Source organism: Colletes latitarsis, chromosome 4, assembly GCF_051014445.1.
Source record: "Colletes latitarsis isolate SP2378_abdomen chromosome 4, iyColLati1, whole genome shotgun sequence".
In the NCBI taxonomy this organism is placed as follows: domain Eukaryota; kingdom Metazoa; phylum Arthropoda; class Insecta; order Hymenoptera; family Colletidae; genus Colletes; species Colletes latitarsis.
The window spans coordinates 26,668,943-26,693,273 of NC_135137.1; the positions used below are offsets into that span (position 1 = coordinate 26,668,943).

General features: G+C 32.5%; 1 protein-coding gene and 1 long non-coding RNA gene across 9 annotated transcripts in view; one reads left to right on the forward strand and one right to left on the reverse strand.

The window, feature by feature from the left end:
* The window catches only part of LOC143341159 (uncharacterized), a 618,628-nt gene that overhangs the window by 560,198 nt on the left and 34,099 nt on the right, over positions 1-24,331 (forward strand). The gene's annotated exons all lie outside the window — the stretch shown is intronic.
* Positions 1-24,331, reverse strand: part of Wge (BAH domain and coiled-coil containing protein winged eye) — a 646,012-nt gene that overhangs the window by 166,322 nt on the left and 455,359 nt on the right. For all 8 annotated transcript variants that reach the window (XM_076763823.1, XM_076763827.1, XM_076763824.1 and 5 more), the window contains 2 exons: positions 11,929-12,210; positions 222-587 (listed from right to left, as the gene is read on the reverse strand). In XM_076763823.1, the coding sequence (XP_076619938.1) occupies positions 222-587; positions 11,929-12,210 (648 nt within the window). The remainder of the gene's footprint in view (positions 1-221; positions 588-11,928; positions 12,211-24,331) is intronic.

Below are 24,331 nucleotides of genomic sequence, written 5' to 3' on the forward strand. Positions count from 1 at the left end.
GAAGCCAAAGGATTAATTTATGGTAAAGCGTACTCGTGTCATCAGACGAATGTAGAGCCAGCTACCCGAAACGAGACTCATCAGGCCTCTGAACTCTAAACAAGATTCAGGGCCCAATCATAAACCTCGTATTAGATCCTTAAAAGGCGCATCACAATAGCGCCCGATGGGACGGAGATAATAATAGAAAAAAAATGAAAAGGAGTCGGCACTATACGTACCGCTGTTTCTGCAAACGCAGGGCTGCCTGGTCGATTTGTTCTCCAGTTTCACCGGCTGACCTTGACTCGGCAGAAAGGCCTCCCGTTTCTTGCTGGTGGCCTGTACGACCTGGTTGCAGGCGGTCTGATCTCCCTGCATCACCATCGTGCTTGTCGTCGAGCTCGTCGGGCACGAGGTGCCGTTCACGGTGACCGAGCATCCGGTAGTCGAACCTGACGGCGACTGATACTCTTGGAGCAGCACACCCGTCGTCGGTACCACGTTGCCTGTCGAGTTCGGCGACGAGAAGCTGTTGATCGTCAGCGTGGGTGCGTTTCCGGTAACCAAAGACAGCTGCGGCGAAAAGGTGTTTTGATGGAGACCTCCTGTTTAACAAATTTAAATTTAATTAATTTAGGTTTAACACTCGTTTACCGATATTATTAGAAACTTTTTGGAATTCCAAACAGTTTATATTATAGGACGCGTCATATAGTTGCAATATTACTTAAATTACTTAATTTGGTCATCTGGCAAATGTATCTTTTTTGACAATAGAAATTGCCGTAGCTTAAAGCTATTAAGCCATTCAGCATATTTAATTAGTTTCAAGGGGTAAGGGCCCATCTACCTGTCCCTTGAGACCGCGGACACCTACTCCCGTACAACCCTCAGTGGATGGGATCTGGAGTCTCGAGAGGACTGGTCCACGAGGGATAGGCCAACTTTTGATTTGCAAATAGAATCACCGTCTATTTTTGAACTCAGTATATAATCACGGAACAGAAACGGACGAAGTCAGAATATTACAAATTACAGATACATAGACCACAAGAGTTGCAGTTACAGGGGACTAGATTTGTAACAAATCTTACGAACCATTGTTACAATTTCTGTTAACACGTTATTTTTTTATATATATTTGTTAATAAATAAACGTAATTGTAAATAGTTATCGTAAGTATCTATTTGCTACATAAATCGGCTCCACGAATTTTGTGGGAGCCAACACTAGCAGTTTATACAGTAGGTCGTAAGTACAAGAGATTGCGGATGTTTATGCATTTATGGGAAATTTTAATTCCCAAAAAACTACGAAATGTACTTAATATGCTAAAATTGGTAATGTTCCACATTTTTCCGTACACACTTCAGCAGTGTGTTCTGCAAGTAAAAATAAGACTAAAGTAATTTATAACAAAAGATCCATAAATGCTTTGTTAACACTAAACCTACCGGCACTGCATGTATACCCATTCCTACCATGACCGGTCAAATGACCAATCTTTCTTTTTCTCTTTTACGAGGCAACATACTTCTAATTTTTACATTATATATATAGAAACTTGTGTTTTGATGTTCATTCGTAAGATGTTCTTTTCTTTTATGTGAAAAAACTTTTTAATATTCATCGGAAAGAAGATAAAACACCCTTGAAAACGAATTTTGTTCCAAGTCGATACCGTAGTTAGTTCTAGAGAAAAGAACTATTTAAGAAAAAGTGCTGCCTAGTAATTACGCAAACATCCTGTATTTAAATTCATTGTCAATTAAATGAACAATTTATGGTCCAGTTTTATCGTACACTAGTCGTACGATCAGTAGAAATTGCTGAAACTTCTTTGGGTATGTAGCGTCAAAGTAAATATCAAAATAAACATAGAAGATAGCAAAAATTGTAGTAGGCGATATAATCATTAGGTAAAGGATGAAAAGCCCTTTAAAATGAGCGTTTGTACGAGTCGATAGCTTCATTAGTTCCGGAGATATAGCGATTTTAATTTCAAGTCGATGCGGTGGTTAGTTTCGGAGATAGGGTTTGTTTACGTTTCGTTGTGCGCTCGCGACTTCATTGATCTCGCGCGCGCGTAGATAGTAAACAGTGTGTAGTAAATTCTTGGAAATACTACGCCGAAACTAGGTCACGACAGTCACGTACGCGGGGTAGGTCAGCACCAAGCACGTGCGACAAAGAGGTCCGACTCCGTTAGACGAAGACAGAGATAGTCGAATTAAAAAAATTACCATTTACATAAATTACGATATCTCCGAAACGGAAAGTCGGATCGAGAAAAACCAAAAGCCATTTTAAAAGGGAGGCTTTGCCGCTTCTAACAATGCCTCGATAATTAATAAAGCACTAATAGTTTCGGAACTGCACGCATCTAAAGTTTTTAGTATTTTTAATACGCGTTAATAGGCTTTCGTAAGGCGGAGAGTCAGACGTAGCGGAATTTTAAAAATTACGATTGTCTTTACACGATGATACCTCCGAAACGGAAAGTCGTATCGAGAAAAACCAAAAGCCATTTTAAAGGGGAGGCTTTGCTGCTTCTAACAGTGGTTCAATTATTAATAAAACACTAGTAGTTTCGGAACTGCACGCATCTAAAGTTTTTAGTATTTTTAATGCGCATTAATAGCCTTTCCTAAGGCCGAGAGCGGAATTTTAAAAATTACCTTTTACATAAATTACGATATCTCGAAAACGGAAAGTCGGATCGACAAAAACCAAAAACCATTTTAAAGGGGAGGGTTTGCCGTTTCTAATAATGCCTCAATAATTAATAAAACATTAATCGTTTCGAAACTAAACGCGTCTAAAGTTTAACTATTTTTAATACGCGTTGTTAGACTGTTCTAAGACAGTGGAAACTGTAAATTCTCTCCTTTCGTCTTTACTATAGATATATTTCCTATTTACATCGGAAGCTAACCAGAATTTGGTAACAAATGTCCAGTTTTTTACGAAAAAACATAAATCGTTCAACCGGTCAGATGACCGGTCGTGGTAGGCAAGACAGACTACATATTTTTCTCAGAAAATAAACAATAAGGTTAGAAGTGAATATTGTAAAATTCATTGTACGTATACTATAAGAAAAGTCGTGAAGTTAAATGGCGTTAAAATAATATTGTGTGTTAGAAATTCTAAACGAAATTTTAAAAACGGTCATTTGACCGGTCGCGGTACGTTTAGTGTTAAGAAGTTATAATAAAAATATGAAATGTGATGTTTTTTTATTTAGAAAACAAACAAATTTATGGGTTTTTAATAAGATTTTAGTCTTAGTTTTACCTGTAGAAGACACTATTGAAGAGTGTATGGAAAAATGTGGAACATCCTGTATTTAGGGGTTGAGACAACTTTTTACAAAGCTCCCATTTCATCAATTTTATTAATAAAAATATGAATTTGCATAAAGATTCACAGTCTAGTCATAAGATTATTCGTTCAGTCAGTAATGGAGTAAAAATGAGTGAAATAACCAGGTAAGAAAGGATTTAAAAAAATTTTATTCGTATATACAGTAGAACTCTATTTATGTTAACCCAATGAGGGACAAGCAATTTATACAGGGTGGGTGAAAAATCGTAATACAACCGACTAGGAAGTATTACAGATTTATGTGCGAATTTAAGATTAACTTCGATTTGTTGATTATTTAGTACCCATAATACAGTCTCATATTCTATTAAAAAGGTAATTATCTTAAGCTTTTGTCCACTAGTAAAACTCCTTAGTTTTCTATTTTTCAAATTATCATGATTTTATTTGATTTCAAAACTAGCTGAATATGAACATGCTATGTATGGTTAATTTTATATTTTGATTAACTATAATACTACGACCATCAAAATGCATCGTCGAGAGTACAACCGGAGTTCATAATCACGAAACTTAAAATAATTTTAAAAACTAAAAAATCTAAATTATAGATACACCTCATAATAACAACCATACTAATCAAGAATCCTTTCGAGTTTTTCATTTCAGATAACCAGAATGATCGAAATCGTGTCGGCCAGTAGGACACCTATTTTTAAAGGAGCCTTGTTCAATGACATATAATTCAGTCAATTTTGATTATGTTTACTTGTAAAAAAAAAGTGAACATTCGTAAAACATAAATAAATATGTACGTGAAGTGTTGAAATTAAGAAATTTATACTTTTTCTTGTAAAAAAAAATATCCCTAAAAAGATAAAAAGAATGAAACTCTAGATTGGAATACCGAGACTTCGAATTTTCTCGAACATTAATTTTACTTTTCGATATTTTAAGCTTCTGAACGACGAAGCCACGTGAAACTTCGATGGCGACTAAAAGGGAAGGAATACGGCTTTGAGAGTACTCGGAGATGTTGAATAACTCCCGTGTCAACTTCCGAAGTGATCGAAGATCATTCCAACGTTTACGTGGAATTAGTCAGCAATCGTACGGCGATTAAACTCCCTCCGAACTTGTTGAATACTTATGTAACTTTAATTCCTCCATTTATTACCGAAGTCGCGATCGATAAAGTTAAACGAGAAAAGTTCGTCTACTTCGGGATATCTGACGATCATATTTAGATTGATGCTGTTCCATGATGCGAGTCGTTAAACCAAATGTAGTTTCTCTTTTAGAGGTTTAATGACGACTGTAATTATTGAATCGTACTATTTATACTAGAAACATAAAATGAAGAGTAAAACCTGTAACTTTAATTATTGGAGAAGTAAGTAAAATAACTCTAAATATGACTTCGTTCGAACTATTTCGAGGTATACGCTATTTGTATCATTTTTTAAAGAAATTTTAATCAGGTATAATTTAAAAAAATCCGAATTATACAGGGTGTTTGACTGGGTATAAGACGAAAATCAAAAACACTAATTTGTTGATTCAGGCTTCATTAAAAAGTTATTAACGTTTAAAGTTCCACACTGAACTAAAATTTTTCAGCGAAATTAAAAAATTTCAAATCATTTTGAAAAAATTATTTTTGGCTGCAGGGGTCAATTACAATCACTTTTAGTCAATACACATATCCTCGAAATTCTACGCACTTTCGAGAAAAAAATACTTTACCGAAAATCTAATGTAAGGTCAGAGAAATGCTTCCCCGAAATTTCATGCGTATGTTTGAAACATCATAACTTCTGAACAGATTCGAGAATTTTAATGTTTCAAAATGCAAACGATGCGTATTTTAGTGAAGAATGTATAGAAATTCTAAAAATATTGGAAAAATTGTTCCTAGACCCCGTAAAGTGAGAGAAACCCCATAAAAGTGGTCCAATTTTCAAACAGCCATAACTCCTATAATAGTTGATGGATTTCATTGAAATTTAGTCTGGAACTAGAGCTCATAGATATCTACAAAAAAGTATTAGACAATATTTTTGTACAGCGCCAACCAAATCTACTAAAAATGAAAAACAAATTTTTAAGAAAAATCGACAGTTAGGTACCTAAATTTTTCGACGAAATTGAAACGTTTCACATCACTCTGGAAAAATTATTTTCGTTTGTGGGGCTCAATTACAATCATTTTTAGTGAATACATATACCCCCAAAATTCGACGCACTTTCGAGAAAAAAATTCGTGTAGGTGGACAAATTTTATTAATAATTTTGTTAATAACTTTTTAACGAAGCCTCAATCAACAAATTGATATTCTTGATTTTCGTCTTATTTTAGCCTCTAGGATTTCTCAATAAAATTTTTCCCCAGGGTGGCCGAACACCCTGTATAGTGTTTGGACTTATTTTCATTGGTAAGTCCTCGCAATTTATTGATAGTACCTCCGTACAAACAGTAAAAAATATAACAATTTCAATTTCCATTAGTGAATAAAATTCCACTCCATGTGCCTATCATTATTCTCGATTGAATATCACATTATGTTAAATAAGCATACAGCTAATAATAGTGGAAATAATGCCGTTCCAATTGATTGGAGAAGAATCGTTCCAGTTATTTAGTGATTACTATACAATATAAATGGTGCTCCTTGTTATTATATTTGTCACAACTATTGTTACATATATTTTCTAACTCACAGGATATTTTGTTCAGCTGAGGTTAAAAAGTAGTCCCTGACTGTGTCTCATTATTGTATAAATTACTGATTTTTATATACAACATATGAACATTGTACGACTAGCACAATAAAAACATTTAATAACAATAGTAATTAAAATTTTAGTCTCATATTTTTACAATTATCAAATGCAAAAAGAATGGAAAATTCTTGAAACGGAAATTTTATTTCATTTAATTAATACTACATAATTATAATGGAGAATGTCCGAAATATGTGGCAAACGCGATCAAAATAATTTTCAATTTATTTCTGCATCACGTCGTTTGATAATGATATTCACTGCAATATATTTATTGTCTGCAAAGACAAGTTTGTTAGGAAATATATTTTAATATTCATATTTCTATTCTTTTAAATTTTTAACGTAACACCATGTACGTACATGCTTGTAAAATACATCTAATTAAGGGTGAATTTCAAATTCTTTTAAGATTAAGCGAGGAATCACTCAAAATATTGTCACACTTTCCCCTCTTTGTTCTATGCAATACCGTCGAATTATGGACTTCCACCATTGCTTTCTGAGTTTTTAACTCTTGGAAGGATTGAATAACCAGCTGTTTTCATTCCATCAACGTTTCCGATAGCCTGTGCAAATACCATTGCTTTTACGTGACCGAATCCCACATCTGAGTATTACTCTTGTTTATCAAGTGTATGTATGTTCGGTGGATATTCAAAATCGATTTTCTCATAGACCTCGTTCGGCAAAAATTTATTTTATAAATCCATTTATTTTTGAACGAGAAATCGCCCTATTTATATTCGATACATGATTTACCATCACATCCTGGATGGATTAAATCATGCACGTGGATCCAATTACAACAACTTCCACAATGCTAATTTTGATAAAAATAGATTCTGACGAACGTTATGTTGGACTAAGAAAAAGAAACTACGTTTTGAACACGTATTAAATTTATTTATTAAACTTAACAAACATAACAATATTTATACATTTTTAGCTCAAAACACTCTACTTCTATTTGGACGTATATTTAGCGCCATCTTTTGAGGCCCAAAGTAAAGTAATAACATGACGGCTATTTTGAAAATTGAAAATTGCGATTGCAATTTCAATTTAAAGATTTCCTATACATTTGGCGATAGGTACTTTTCATTTACTTTTTTTAAAAATATGTAATACCAACTGCTCCACAAAAAGAAAGGATGAGGATAGTTCATTGAATAGTGAGGCCAATGAATTAATTTCTAAATCTCTACCAAATTTTTTATACGAAAAATAATGGAATATTGGTAGTTTTAATACACATTGAGCAGTATAATGTTTTTTAAATATAATTTTCTTAAACCTTCCAAAGCATAAGAAACAGTTCTAAACATTCAGAACTTCGATGTGTCGATTTTACATAAAAATATGAGAAATTTCGTTCTTAATTCTTTATTTGTGAGAATTTGATCTCACTGTAAATAATATTTATATAATAACAATTGACAACGGTTCTAACGTGAGAAAATTAGTCAAACTTCTGGAACAGAAGTTAAACATTCCTGAAAATGAATTAGAAGAGGATGAAGGTGACTGACAATTTTTTGAAAAATATGACCATCAATATTTTTGGACGTCAAGGAATTGTTTTCCACAGGACAACATAATTTTGTATTAACAAGTATGCGTTGCGTTGCACCCGCTCCGCAGTTAGCTGTGTACTAGTGTGTGTGATGCGAATTTTCGAAATACATAGATAATTTAATGCAAAGAATGCGTGAAAATTTCGAACTTCTACCACGGTAATGCTTTTAAGATCCATTTTAAATTGCACTACTAGATAAAATTCTACCTGTAGCGTGTTGGAAAGATTAGTAAAATTAAAAGATATTTGCATAAAATACAATAGAAATTAAATGAATGGAAAAGTACAATTAATTGTAGCATTAGAACCAGCAAAAATGGCAACCAAAAAAGTACAGTATGAACATTCACATGGTTATAATGTATATTAAGATTAAGACAAATTGAGAACAATACTTTTGCAGAAATCCTATTAAACGTAATATGTAATCGAGAATATGAAATTTTAAAAAATAAATATTTATAGTAATTATTGTGTATTTTTTAAGCGAGACATATCGTAAAATTAGAGCCATTTTTACTAAACCAATTATATTGGCTTTTAATCACATTTGGTATGATTATTGTATGTATCAAAATCACTAATAAATCTCATGGCGTTGAAAAAAAAATTTCTTGTTTCCCGGTATTGTATTTGAAACTTCACGTTGCAACAATATTCAGAGTACTCAGCTACCCGCCATGAAATTTTACATGTTACAGGTAGAAAACGGTTTCCTATTATTCTAAAAATAGCTTGTCGAACGTTGCCCTCCATCTTGCTACCCGTATAAATGTTTTTAACCGCCGCACGAAATTACTGGATAGCTCTGCTATACTTAATGTGTCAACCAGAGCACTCCGTCATTTTTTGCTTGTATAAAAATAATAACATTTCAAATTATTTATGTACAAGTCATTTTTTCTTTTGATTATCTAAATATATCTACTAAAAGGAATCTTCCACTATTATCAGTAATGATTCTTAAAATGAATGTGATTCGTAAATTGAACATTTCTATCCCTCCCATTTAGGGATAACTTCCTCGGAGCCAGTGAAGCGTGAAAGACGACATTTAAGAAACGGTACGAGCTAGGATGTCGCCGACGATTTGTATAAAAAACAGTGCTTTTTTTCTTATTCGAGAAAAGATAAAGGTGACTGAGGCTCCGCGACGTGTATACAGGGTGTTCGATCACCCCTGGGAAAAATTTTAATGAGGGATTCTAGAGGCCAAAATGAGACGAAAATCAAGAATAATAATTTGTTGATTGAGGCTTCGTTAAAAAGTTATTAACAATTGTTATCAAAAATATCAAATCGTTCTGAAAAAATTATTTTCATTTGCAGGGGTGAATTACAACCATTTTTGGTCATTAGACATACCCATGAATTCCTTCGCACTTTCGAGAAAAAAATTCGAGTATGTACTGAAATTTTTAAATGAAATTAAAAAATTGCAATCATACTAAAAAAATTATATTTAGTTACAGCGGTCAATTGCAATCATTTTTGGTGAATAGACACACACCCGAAATCCTACGCACTTTCGAGAAAAAAATTCAGTATGGGCGGAACTTTAAACGTTAATAACTTTTTAACGAAGCCTCCATCAACAAATTGGTATTCTTGATTTTTGTCCTATTTTGGCCTCTAGAATCTCCCATTAAAATTTTTCCCAGGGGTGGCCGAACACCCTATATATATATTTGTGCTTTAACAACTTTTTGAAAAATGAATAATTTTGCGATACATATGAATGATAATTCTTATATTTCAAAGCTATCCTACAATTTTATGTTGAAATCGTCCCATTACCTGGGATCCTGACATTCCATTATTATCAATACATAGTTCCAGGTAGGAGGACGTGACCTCCCTTTCATTATAAAGAGGTGATTGTCCTGAGAGTATCTACCTGCACTGAAAAATGGACAGGTACCACTTAAAAGTAATTCAGTACAAGCGAAATGTAACACAGGTAACTATTAAGCTTTAAATTTTTAAGGTAGAATTCTAATTTGTTTTAATGACAAATCTACGTTTCTACGAATTGCATTTTCTAAACCCTTACAATTCTAAAATTATCCCGTTAAAATTTTATGATGGCATTCAAAGACTTTAAAAAGTGGTAATCTTTTAAAGAGAATATTATATCGAAAGCTAATTTTAGAAACTTTACTTGGTTTGACATTGACAAGTTGACATTGAGTGGCTTGAAATCTAACACACATGATCAGAAAATATCTGTCTTTTGTTCTTATCACAATAAATTTATTATAGCATTACTTACTATTTCTTTTTTATTACACAATTACTTTAATTTTTGGATACAAAATAATTACTCGTCATCTCTTACACATAGTATCTTTCAGTTTTCTTTAATTTTGATAATATATTATTAACAAACTAGAAATCTGCCTTAATAATACTTAAGTTGAAGTAGGATGTGCTACATACAAAGCCACATTTTATAAAACCGTAAAAAAGGGTAAATCAAATTTTGAATTTCATATTTATCAAGCAAATCTTGATAAATAAAAAATCGTTTTGCAAATTCATCCATCCCTAATTCTTCACAGAAATTCACTTTTCACATCTCCCAGAAATTAGAAAAAGGAAAAAAAAAATTTACTGACAATATTTTCAACAATAGAAAATTTACATTCTTCAAAAAGAATTTATTTAAAAAGTGAATCTTCTAGAGCTACACTGTAATTTCATACAGATATCATTTAAATCACTTTATGTTTTTTCTATGAAACCAAAAAAAATCATTTTCTTCATTTGTTTTTCAGTATTTTATACGAACTGATTTTGTTTACAAAATAACGTTTCTCATAATCATTTTCTATTTTTAATGTAATATAAAATATTTGAAAAGCTGCTAAATATTTTACTTTCTCTACAATAGAAACTAACAATAATAATATACGGCTAATATTATTTTATTACATAGTATACTGATATAATATAACCTAATTTAACCCTTTCGAGATGGATTTTTTGCAAGGAAAATGAAAGAGATAGGGTACATTTCTAATACTTGAAATTATTTATTACAATAGAATAAAACAAAGAAATTGAATTTGTTTTTGAGTGCAAAGTTACAGCTTGGGGTATACATGTCTCATTAGTCTTATAAAGATTATGACAAAATTTATTCAGATTTTACACATGTAGTGTACTATAAATAGCAACAAAAAAAAGATGTAATATAAAAATAGGAAAAATAGTGTTTATATTTAAGAGCAATCCTTTATTAAACTTGACATATCTGTTCCAACAGTCTCGAAACGGTTAAATATTGAAATGCAAACTGTCCCATTTGTTTATTCATATACTTGAAAAAGAGAAAATACTTGTTACTTATACAACTTAATCTTTTCCTAATTGTATTGCAGACGTATGATGCATAAATTTTAAATAAATTCAGATTATCAAGTACACATGCTTTGAGAATATTGATAAAATTATTAAATAAGTTTCAAGCGCGCCACATTAACAGTAAAATTTACATTGTTAATAAACTCATCACCCATCAAAGTTTGTTAAATAGAATCGAACACCATAGATTGCTGAAAAGGAAACCACTTTTGCTCATTTTCCAATATTTTGAGAAAATGGGTGAAAATACATATTTAAAAGTTGTATTTTATTATCTGTAGTGACTAATTTTTGTTAGAAAAATTTCGTGTCAAAAAAAATATTTATTGAAACAGAAATTTGTCTAGCTACACCAGTGCTTTAGTTTACATCATTTTATTATTCACACAAAACCACGCTTTCATATTTAACATACTTATCTACCTCTATTTTTTTCCAGTTAGTATTTAATTTTCTAGCCTCAAATTTGAAGGGTGGTTTATCACCCACCCCTGACGCGAAAAAGAAATATCGAATATTTTCGACAACTTGATCCGTGTATAATATAAGGTTTCATCAAAATGAGCGTGTAGCAGTTGGCTAATATTCCTTGTAAAATTCGAACATCGAAGTACTGAATATTTGAAACTATTTGTTCAGTTCGAAAGAAACTTCCAGAATGAGAAAGGTCAGTGAGGAAAAATTCGTCACGTACCCACAGACCCAATCGGTTCTATTCTTTGTCTAAATAAGCCAAGGAAAGGACACACAGCTGCACCCTCTTTACTTGTGTCTCGAAAAGTGAAACGCAACATGCACGTCGATGGTTTTTGTAAATGAAAGAGAACTTTCTCTTTTTGAAAGAGACAAAGCAACAGAAACTATTTAATTTATTTTGTGAAGCACTCACCGTGATGAAGATGATGGAGTCCGGTCAAATTGAGCGTATGCTGTGTGTGCTGAGTGTGTTGTGTATGCTGCGCGTGATGCAAACTACCGACGTTCACACCGACACCTTGAAGACTAAGCGCCTGTTGACCCGGAGGAGCCAAACTGGCCAAATTCTTGGCCAGTAGTTCGAGCTGCGTCACGGGTACAGGACTGTAGGGCGATCCAGGGGGTGGTGTGGGAGCGCCCCAGGTGTATCCACCCACTCCAACCCCAACGGCAGCGGAAAACACACTTTCTGAAACTACAGAAACCGGCGATTAATCGATCAGTTCCTCTTCTGGCTCTCTAATAAGAAAAAAGAGCCTCTGTGGTTGCAATGAAACTTTCCCCCAAGTTAATTAGTCTTATTATAGGCTTGTATATATTTAGTAAACTGTATTTGAAACTGTCGTTGGTCGTTTTCAACGTATCCTATCGTACGAAGTTAACTACGAGGTCAAACACCAGAACTTGGCACTGTATTAATAGTGACTACGATCGAAAGAAACTAAATAAAATTTTCAATTTTCTGTAAACTTATTTTGGTAATAGGCATTATATTTATTTATTCATTTATTAATTGGGTAAAGGTCCGTTATCTGACGCGAGCCAAAATCACAGAAATGTAAAACATCGAACAACGACAGTAACGAACAATGTGATTACGTTTTAGTATTTAATTTAGTTTCTGATGTTTCGTTGTCACAAAGCTACAGCTATTGTTTCAAAGCTATTGTTTCATTTTAGAGATATTCTATACAACAGTGAAGTGGTTCGAAACTCATAGCTACGAAGAATGAGCTTCCCCTCATTGACTAAAAAAATTATTACTTGTGTTCTAATCATTTGAAGCAATTCTTTTTTTAATTGACAAATGTTGAACGGACATCGAAATTTTAATATTTCCATTTTTATTTATGATTTCGAAGTGTGGGATTCTCGAACCCTCGAAATCTTGACTGTTTTCGTAATTCTTTATTAGTCTAAGCTTTCCCCCTTCCTTCAACTCTTTTAAATCTGTCACTATATGGAAATTTGAAAAATCAAACAACAAATAACGCATAACTTGCTTCAAATGTTTTAAATATTATTATTATCAAGAAAAACGAATATCTTGTGCATGGTGGTTTGATGATACAGTCATTTTGTTAATCCAAAATAATACAATGAAAATACATGTATAAAATTTAAGTTATTCAGTTCATTCATGCATATTAATCTACTTTGTTACAAATATAATGAGATTGCATAAACAAATTAATACATAGTATACAGGGTGTTCGGCCATTCCTGGGAAAAATTTTAATGGGAAATTCTAAAGGCCAAAATAAGATGAAAATCAAGAATACTAATTTGTTGATGGAGATTTCGTTAAAAAGTTATTAACGTTCAAAGTTCCGCGCGTACTGATTTTTTTTCTAGGAAGTGGGTAGGATTTTGGGGGTAGGTCTATTCATAAAAAATTATTGTAATCGACCCCCGCAACCGAAAATAATTTTTCCAGAACGATTTGAAATTTTTTAATTTTGCCGAAAAATTTCACACCTCGAATTTTTTTCTAGAAAATGAGTAGGATTTCGGGGATATAACTCTTCACCAAAAATGATTGTAATTGATCCCTACAGCCAAAAATAATTTTTTTAGAACGATTTGAAAAAATTGTTTTTCGCTGAGAAATTTAGGCACCTACAACCCCGTCGATTTTTCTTAAAAATTCGTTTTTGATTTTTAGTAATTTTATTTGACGCCCTACAGAAAAGTTGTGTAATACTTTTTTGTAGGTACTCACGAGCTCTACTTCAAAAACAAGTTTCATTGAAATATATTCACTATTGTAGGAGTTATGGCTGTTTGAAAATTGGACCATTTTTATTGGGGTTTTCTCAGTTTACAAGGCCAAAGACCAACTTTTCGAATATTTTTGCGATTGGTATATATTCTCCATCTAAATACGCGTCGTTTGCGTTTTTGAAAATTAAAATCGTCCAATCCGTTCAGGAGTTATGACATTTTAAAGATTCGCATGAAATTTCGGGGAACGATTTCTGGCTTGAAATTAGTTTTTCGGTAAAGAATTTTTTTCTCGAAAATGCGTAGGATTTTGGAGGTATGTGTAATGACCAAAAATGATTGCGATCGACTCTTGCAACCGAAAATAATTTTTCCAGAACGATTTGAAATTTTTGAATTTAATTGTTAATAACATTTTAACGTAGCCTCCATCAACAAATTAGTATTCTTGATTTTCGTCTTACGTTGGCCTCTAGAATCCCTCATTAAAATTTTCTCCAGGGGTAGCCGAACACCCTGTATAATGCAGATTGGTTTGATAACTATTTTATTATTATTTTATTATTGCTTAACAGATTGAACTGGACATACGTACAAGTAATATATGAATCTTACAAAATAATTTCTAAAAAGAAAATACATATTTGAACCGAGTGACTTAAATTTTATACACATATTTATTGTTTTAATTCGGATCCCGCGACTAATCAACGAAGTGACTCGTAACATTAAAATGGCACGAATTTAAAAAATATACCACGGTTGATATACACAATTTAATTCTTTTTATAGTATAGCTTCTCGAATCTTGTAAACCAAACGTGTTCTTTTACTTTTCTCATAGCGTCATTTACGATCATCATTATGCTTTCATTTTTTATTTAACTTTTTTTACATCCGTTCCGTTTCTATAATTAAGGAAGATAAATCATGATCCTCGTAGTGGTTAGCTTGGCATTGCGTTCAACATCTGTATCGTCACCGTGATTAAAAAGAAATTGCTACGTTGCGTGGATCACAGGTGAACTGCAATGTAATAATTATGCTTCAGACATTTGCAATGCATCAGTTATCCTCTGAACTATTTCATAATAATGATCTAAATTCTTCACAAGTAGGAAACTGTACAAACGATTAATCGCGTCTAAGGCAGGATCTGCTAGACCAGTGATTCTCAACGAGAGATATTGTATCGTTTTTAAGAATCAGAAGTAATGAACGTATAAAATAAGAGCAACAAAAATTTCCGAGTTGATCACGAAAAGTATTATTACAATGCTATATGTATAAGAGCTTGTGGTATAGGGAAAAAATTAAACTATTTGATTCAGTCTTGGCACAAGCAAACAACTTTTCGAAATAAAATTAAACCAATTTATTTCAAAACGATCAGTTTTACTCTAGTTCGGGTCATCTTTAGTCTAATAAAATAAAAAAACATATAATACAAGAAATTGAATATAAATGTAAATATTAAATTTAAGTTAAAAATATTTATTGCTTGTGTCGGGACTAAATAAAATAGACAAACCTATTACCAAAATATTACAATAATACCATAGATATATGATTGTATGGCATCACATTACAAGAATGTTACAATGAATTGTAAAATGATTCAAAAGCTTAAATTAAATTCAAAAGTGAGGACAAAAAATTTCTAGGTTAGTAATAAAGTTAACAACAAATTTTTGCAACGTAGGCAAAAAATAAAATCGTTTTACATCGAATTTCCACTTCTTGACTAAATTTCATTTCACCAATTTCTTCATCTGTCATCGTAAGCTCACAATTGTATCGATATTATAGTTTGCATCTGCTGCAAGGATCCTAATGTCCCAGATAATATTATGACATTTTATTTATTAAGTTACTTTATTTTCTTTTTTACTATATTTAAACATTTCATATTATATTTCAACTTAGCATCTTTTACTATATAATATTATATGTCATAAACAAATAATTTATGTACCATTATTCCTAACAAGTGAAAGTAACCATAAGTGGAAAGGCTAGAGATATAGATAATATTGATATTTGAAAGTGGTCACGAGTTAAGAAAAGGTTGAAAGACACTGTGCTAGACAAGCCTTACTAAAGAATTCAGGTAACAGTTTCGAAACGGAACACAGTATATAATCTGTTCTTAGGTAGTAAAGAAATTATTGTTTATGTACTAATCAACTGGATTAATCAAAGCAATTAAATTAAAGGTTGTAATCATTTTATTTCACACGAATATTTGTCCTAATAAGAAAAATTCCAAACAATAAAATAGACCTAATTATTGTCAGTCTTACAAGAGCAATACAGGAAATATATTGTATTCCAATTTCGAAATATTTTACTTTTTTCTCTTACAAGTTATTGTTATTCTCTCATAACAAATTATATTATAATTTTAACGTATAAATTTTTTGTATAAGAAAATATTGTTATATTTATATTTTTCATAGCATCTATTCTTCTGAAAAGAGTCTGTATATTAAACAAACACTGGGACGTTAAAATAAAAGATATTTTCTGTATTCCCCTATAAAGAAAATTATATACATTTAAAAGTAATTTCTGCGTGTGAAAAATAACTGAATACAATCACTATCGAATGGGAGGACAATCATGCTGATCTCATCAATAACTATGTTTCTTTGCAATTTATTCATTATTGTATTGTTTTTATTGTAAGTCTCTAATGTTTTGTAGAAATTCTATTACTTTTTTGGCCAATTATACTTTTTTACAAGTTTATGTTAATTTTATTTTCAAATTTATTAAATCAAAATTAATATTTCATGATTTAAGTGACTTCCTTAACCCTTAACTGGTACGATACTTTATTTCGAATTTTCACCCACGCGTTATAATTGTAATATTATTATTTAAGTTGTAATATTGGAACTAAAATGAAAACTATGTTTAAAACACAAGTTTATCCGTAGAAAAATTAAATACAATAAAATTTAACTAACAAACTGATACATCAAAATTTATCTCGGGGGAATTTTTACCCATGATACTTATTAAGGGTTAAAGGGCTAATCATTGTACTGTTCACCCCTATACCCGCACGATCCTTTCAAGAACTTAAGCACGTTACTGGCGAAGCACGATAGTACTTGATAATCCTTAGAAGTAGAACAGCATTTAAGGTAATTATACTAGTTTAATCATAACTATCTCGAAAACTATTTAATGTTTGCTTTATAATAGTACATTTTCAGGATGACTAAAACTACAAATGTGGAAAATTTCATTTAAATCGGTAACCCGAAAGACTTGCATTCTCCTTGTTAATATTAATACATTAAGGAGGTATTCTAGTCTAGAGTTTTATTCTTTTGGTCCTTTTAGAGATTTATGTACAAAAAAGTATAAGTTTTTTAATTTCGACATGTGCATACATATTTATTCATGTTTTACGAATGTTCACAGTTTTTTTCAAGTAAATATAATCAAACTTGACTGAATTACAGCAATGCTTGGATAACTGAGAGTCATTTTCGATTGGATAAGTGAATGGTTCTCATCCCTACTACTGACAATGAGTAGAGTTCAACATTGAGCGAACCATGGTGTGTAACCTGATGTGGGCTCAAATATCGGTGAAACAATACAACATAGTACATAATGCAAACATGAAACTTTTTTTATTTTTACTTCTTTTTTAACGAAATTTTTACTGATGTATTTGTAAGTGTTTTTCGATTATAATAAGGTCAAGTACATGAAAAAAAGTGAAGGAAATCGGTATTTAAAATTCGAAGTGACACCATTTTGTAAATTTTTACTATTTTTTTTCATGTTCACATCATAATCACAATCACACTAATCAAGAATCCTTTCGTTTGTTTCATTTCAGAATCCTGTCAGCCGGTAGGACACTTTTTTTTTTAAAGAAACCTTGTTCAATGATATATAATTCAGTCAGTTTTTATTCTTTTCATTAGAAACAAATTGTTAACATTCGTAAGACACAAATAAATAAGAATACAAAATGACAAAAGTAAGAAATTTATTTTTTTAATCCTTAAGTGGATTATTGGGGCCGCTGCGGCCTTCCGCAAGTTTAAACTAATAATTGTTTAATATATGTCAATGTAATTATTTGAAAATTTATGTAATCTATCTATTTATTTATCTCTCAATTTGATCTATCAATCTCAAATATGTGAGAATATACGTAGTAAAACAGTAAAGTGTACTATAAGTGCTGTTGAAGAAAGTACTGTTCCCGGTCCCATCAACAGAACTATAAGACAAGTGGATAAAACGTTCAAATTGTCATTTGTGTTTAATAAAGAGACGTGTCTTTTAAATTTGCCAAAAGTGTAGCAAAAATGTATGCAAAGAACATTCAAAAATAATTTGTAGTGACTGTTTAAAATAAAGAAGCATTATATACTTTGTGTTTGACATTAGTCGTAAAATAACCTCACTTAATTCAGTTTTTAAATGTTTAATATTTTCATGTATTTCTAAACTTATTACACTATAAAACAATTGGCATTTAAAAGAATCTGCTGCATGGTAAGCGGAAAAAAAAGATGATTTTATGAATTCACATACCAGGGTGCGGCGGCCCTATGGTCCCAATAATTAAATTAGGATTGAGAGTTCACTTAAGGGTTAAAGAATCTCTAAAAAGACGAAAAAAATGAATCCCTAGACTAGAATACCACTTTAAAAGATATTTCAGGGCAATGCTCAAATTTCGTTTTACAACGAGCATACCGAAACTCTTAATAGTCCGAGAGTTATTAGAGAAATCAAGTAGGGTCATCAGAGACCCGCAGAAAAGATATTTTAGAGCAATGCTAAAATTGAAGGTCTATACGAAATCTCATTTCACAAGGAGTATATAAAAGTTTTCAATAGTTTGAGAGTTAATAGAGAAATCAAGTACGGTCACCAGTGACCCGCAAAAAAGATACTTTAGGGCAACGCTAAAATTGAAGCTCAATACGAAATCTCGATTCACAACGAGAGATATAAAAACTTTCAATAGTCTGAGAGTTAATGGAGAATCCACGTAGGGTCACCAGTGACCCACAGAAAAGATATTTTAGGGCAATGCTAAATTTGAAGGTCAATACGAAATCTCGATTCACAACGAGTACATAAAAATTTTCAATAGTCTGAGAGTTAATGGAGAATTCATGTAGGGTCATCAGTGACCCACAAAAAAGATACTTTAGGACAACGCTAAAATTGAAGATCTATACGAAATCTCGATTCACAACGAGTACATAACAAATTTCCAATAGTTTGAGAGTTAATAGAGAAATCAAGTAGGGTCACCAGTGACCCACAGAAAAAATATTTTAGGGCAATGCTAAAATTGAAGGTCAATACGAAATCTCATTTCACAACGAATACATAAGAACTTTCAATAGTTTGAGAGTTAATGGAGAGTTCACGTAGGGTCATCAGTGACCCACAGAAAAAATATTTTAGGGCAATGCTAAAATTGAAGGTCAATACGAAATCTCATTTCACAACGAATACATAAGAATTTTCAACAGCCTGAGAGTTAATGGAGAATTCACGTAGGGTCATCAGTGACCCACAAAAAAGATACTTTAGGACAACGCTAAGATTGAAGGTCAATAGGAAATCTCGATTCACAACGAGTGATATAAAAACTTTCAATAGTCTGAGAGTTAATGGAGAATCCACGTAGGGTCACCAGTGACCCACAGAAAAAATATTTTAGGGCAATGCTAAAATTGAAGGTCTATACAAAATCTCATTTCACAACGAGTATATAAAAGCTTTTGATTGTCTGAGAGTTAATGGAGAATTCACATGGGGTCATCAGTGACCCACAGAAAAGATATTTTAGAGCAATGCTAAAATTGAAGGTCAATACGAAATCTCGATTCACAACGAGTACATAAAAATTTTCAATAATCTGAGAGTTAATGGAGAATCCACGTAGGGTCATCAGTGACCCACAAAAAAGATACTTTAGGACAACGCTAAGATTGAAGGTCAATAGGAAATCTCGATTCACAACGAGTGATATAAAAACTTTCAATAGTCTGAGAGTTAATGGAGAATTCACATAGCGTCACCAGTGACCCACAGAAAAGATGTTTTAGAGCAATGCTAAAATTGAAGGTCTATACAAAATCTCATTTCACAACGAGTATATAAAAATTTTCAATAGTCTGAGAGTTAATGGAGAATCCACGTAGGGTCATCAGTGACCCACGAAAAAGATACTTTAGGACAACGCTAAAATTGAAGGCCAATACAAAATCTCATTTCACGAGGAGTATATAAAAACTTTCAACAGTCTGAGAGTTAATGAAGAATTCCCGTAGGGTCACCAGTGACCCGCAGAAAAGATGTTTTAGAGCAATGCTAAAATTGAAGGTCAATACGAAATCTCGATTCACAACGAGTACATAAAAACGTTTAATAGTCTGAGAGTTAATGGAGAATTCACATAGCGACACCAGTGACCCACAGAACGCAGATCCCAACGAATCCCCGTCCAATCGGAATCTTTCATCAAACATTTCCGGCAACGAACAGAAGCCACGGGACATTTCGCTTAAAGGGAAAAATGTGAAGCACCTAACTCGACGATAAGTCAGCGACCGAAACGCGCTACAAGCGTTCGCTGCTTCGACTTTCGATCGTAAATCAGCTATCGCATCCTCTTTCGGTGGATCGTTCGCGCCTCAGAACGCGCTCGCAGACGGCCTGCTTTTCTCGCGGCTAAAGCCCGTTGCATTTCCTGATTTCGCGAACGACGTAGTGTCTCGGCCTCGAGCCCATCGGATATACGCCAAGCAGTATGAATATTAAAGCTACCGAGTGACGTGTTCCCCGATGGGCTTATTGAAATTTATCGCATTTATTCTTCGTCGCTATCGATAAATATGCAATAAACGATCGGCAGACGGATAAATGGAAAATCCATGCAAATTCATTTAAATCGGACGCGACACTCTCGCTGCCAGGAAAACAGAAACAGGGAAAGAGAACCGAGGTTAGGGGAAGAAGAGAGATACTAGCAATTTCTACTTCTCACCCTCGCTCTAAACTTTGCTCCTTTCGTTTTTATCCGTGAAACGAGACGTTCGTAGATACGGTAACTCCTTGTTAAAAGTTTCAGTTTTTACCTCGATACTAGTCCCTGAATCATTTCCACCATTTACAGTCTAGGGTGGTCCTTAGCTACAGGGGTCAAAATTTTTTTTTATCTGGAAGTTCGTCTTCACTTTCATTGTTAATGTAAATTTTTTTGAATGAGCTTTCTTCGATATTTTCAGTTATTAAATTTTCATAGATTTGCTGATATTCGCTGCAACGTTTCATTAAATTTTGACGAAATTTTAAGGCTCGTTGTATGTTTGGATCAATGTCTGTAATGGCATATTCCAATTTTTGGCTAACTCAAGAATTTTATAAAGAATTTTTGCAGTGAATGAATCTGTTTCTTCGTTGTTACTGTTACGTACATCATGAGGTTGGGTTTCAGATATGATATACAGGGTGTTCGGCCACCCCCTGGGAAAAATTTTAATGGGGATCTAGAGGCCACAATAAGACGAAAATCAAGAATACAAATTTGTTGAGAAGGCTTCGTTAAACAGTTATTAACGTTTAAAGTTCCGACCGTACTGAATTTTTTTCTCGAAAATGCGCAAGATTTCGGGGGTATGTCTATTGACCAAAAATGATTGTAACTGACTCCCGCAACCAAAAATAATTTTTCCAGAACGATTTGAAATTTTTCAATTTTGTCGAAAAATTTCAGCAACTACCCCCTGTCGATTTTTCTTAAAAATTCCTTTTTCATTTTTAGTAATTTCGTTGAACACGTATCACAATTTTATTTCTTGCCTTAGTATATTAATATTTTCGATTTTAACTAACCATGGTCTCCTCATTAACATTTGTCATGTTAAAACAAACGAGGGTAAAAATAATATTTCATGCATTCCTCAATTAAAAGCGAGAATCATTTGGCATTTGAAGAATTAAAGATACAGAATACATCAGAATGCGTCTATACATATAAACCTAATTCAGAGAGTACAGTTTTGTATGCAGCACAGTGGGCAATTTTGAACAATTTTTCTATGAATTAAGTTAGTTTAACATGTAAATTACATGCCATATTTTTATTTAAATCCACTCTAAATCCATAAACGGAGGTAACGCAGCACATCATGTTGATACTAATAATATTGGTGCTATTTGCTTTGAGATCCATCTATCTAATTCCATAGTTAAATGCACGCGTGCTCAGTGAATATTCACAGTTAATTTTCTCGATAACGAAACCTCAAATGAAAAAATTTTACTCCTCATTTCTTGTAGAATCACCCCCTTCCCGTTTGCACAACCGATGTTGGAACACCTTATACAGGGTGTTCAGCCACCCCTGGGAAAAATTTTAATGCGAGATTCTAGATACCAAAATAAGACGAAAATCAGGAATACCAATTTCTTGATTGAGGCTTCGTTAAAAAGTTATTAAAGAATTTTTTTCTCGAAAGTACGTAGGATTTCGAAGGTATGTTTATTCACCAAAAATGATTGTAATTGACCCCCGCAACAGAAAATAATTTTTTCAGAATGATTTGAAGCTTTTCAATTTTGCCGAAAAATTTCAACACCTACACCCTGTCGATTTTTCTTAAAAATTCGTTTTTCATTTTTAATACATTTAGTTGGTGCTGTACGGAAATGTTGTCTAATACTTTTTTGTAGGTACCCATGAGCTCTACTTCAGAAAAAAGTTTCATTGAAATATATTCACAATTGTAGAAGTTATGACTGTTTGAAAATTGGACCATTTTTATGGGGGTTTTCTCATTTTGCGGGGTCAAGGACCAACTTTTCGAATATTTTTGCGATCTGTACATATTCTCCACCAAAATACGCGTATTCTGCTTTTTTAAACATTAAAATCGTCCAATCCGTTCAGAAGTTATGACGTTTTAAAGATTCGCATGAAAATTCGGGCAGACATTTCTGACCAGAAATTATATTTTCGGTAAGGAATTTTTTTCTCGAAAATGAGTAGGATTTCGGGGGTATATCTGTTGACCAAAAATGCTTGCAATTGACCCTTGCAACTAAAAATAATTTTTCCAAGACGATTCGAAAGTCTTTTTTTTCACCCAAAATTTTCAGCACTTACTCGAATTTTTTTCTCGAAAGTGGGTAGGATTTCGGAAGTATGTGTATTCACCAAAAATGATTGTAATTGACCCTCACAACCGAAAATAATTTTTCCAGAACGATTTGAAATTTTTGAATTTAATTGTTAATAACTTTTTACGAAGCCTCCATCAACAAATTAGTATTTTTGATTTTCGTCTTATTTTGGCCTCTAGAATCCTCTATTAAAATTTTTCCCAGTGGTGGCCGAACACCCTGTATATTAATTCAGCATCTGATCGCGTAAATCAATTTCGTGTATAAAAAGTTCCGCGTAAAACAAATACTGGCGTTTAAAAGTACCGCATAAATTGAGGGACGTGTGTATATCGAAATATGTATATTTTTAAATATTTTAAAGTCAAATAATATTACTCTTCAGTCAAAGATTTAAACATTGTTCCTTATTGCGAACATAATGTTGATGCATGGGTTGACGATTCTTACTGTTACGTAACCATAATTCTATAATTTTTGTATGCTTATAATTTACCTTCTACTATTTAATCCTGTCTATTCCTATATCGAGTGTGACTCGATATCAATTTTTATTTCAGGAGCTCCTCTATCGAGCCCCACTCGACATTTTTTCAAGTCCAAACCAAAGAGATATACACTTGAAAATTACAAAATACAACAATAGTGTAAATAAAACAGATATTTGATTGAATTTGTTTGTTCCTCTGTTTGTTTAAATTGCCCTATTTTTTAGTTAACGTAAATGTCAAATAAAACACGTAAAAGCGTTGGGAGCTGCTGGTGACAAAATTCAAATATAATTCGGAGTGCAAAGGATTAAAATCATTATTAATTTCACTGATAGATCACCTTGCAAACTAGAAAATATTAAAGTAGTGATATTTAGTGAATACTACGGACGGCAATGTTTCAAAATTTACGTTTTTTTAATCACTTTCCCATTGCTTCATATTCTTTAGAAGATATATTGGTTTGACAACTATGTAACTGCGGATTTCACTGATCAATAGCTTGAGTTGATAGATGGCTTTATTCGAAACGTCAAACCCATATTGTTGTCTGATAGTTAGTACTTTAATTGCCATTCAGAAAAAACATTGTATCGACCGATTGTGTAGTTTTTTTTTTTTGCGTCAGTTGAACAATGGAAATTCAAAACGAGCATTTTCGTCATATTTTGTTGTATTACTTCCGCAAACGAAAAAACGCATCGCAAGCTCACAAAAAGTTATTTGCTGTCTATGGTGACGAAGCATTAAAAGAGCAGCAGTGTCAAAATTGGTCCGCTAAATTTCATCCCGGTTATTTTTCACTCAAAGATAAACAACGTTCAGGCCGTCCAGTTGAAGTTGATGACGAGCAAATCAAAGCATTAATCGATTTGGATCGTCATAGTACAACACGTGAGATTGCAGGGAAGCTCAATG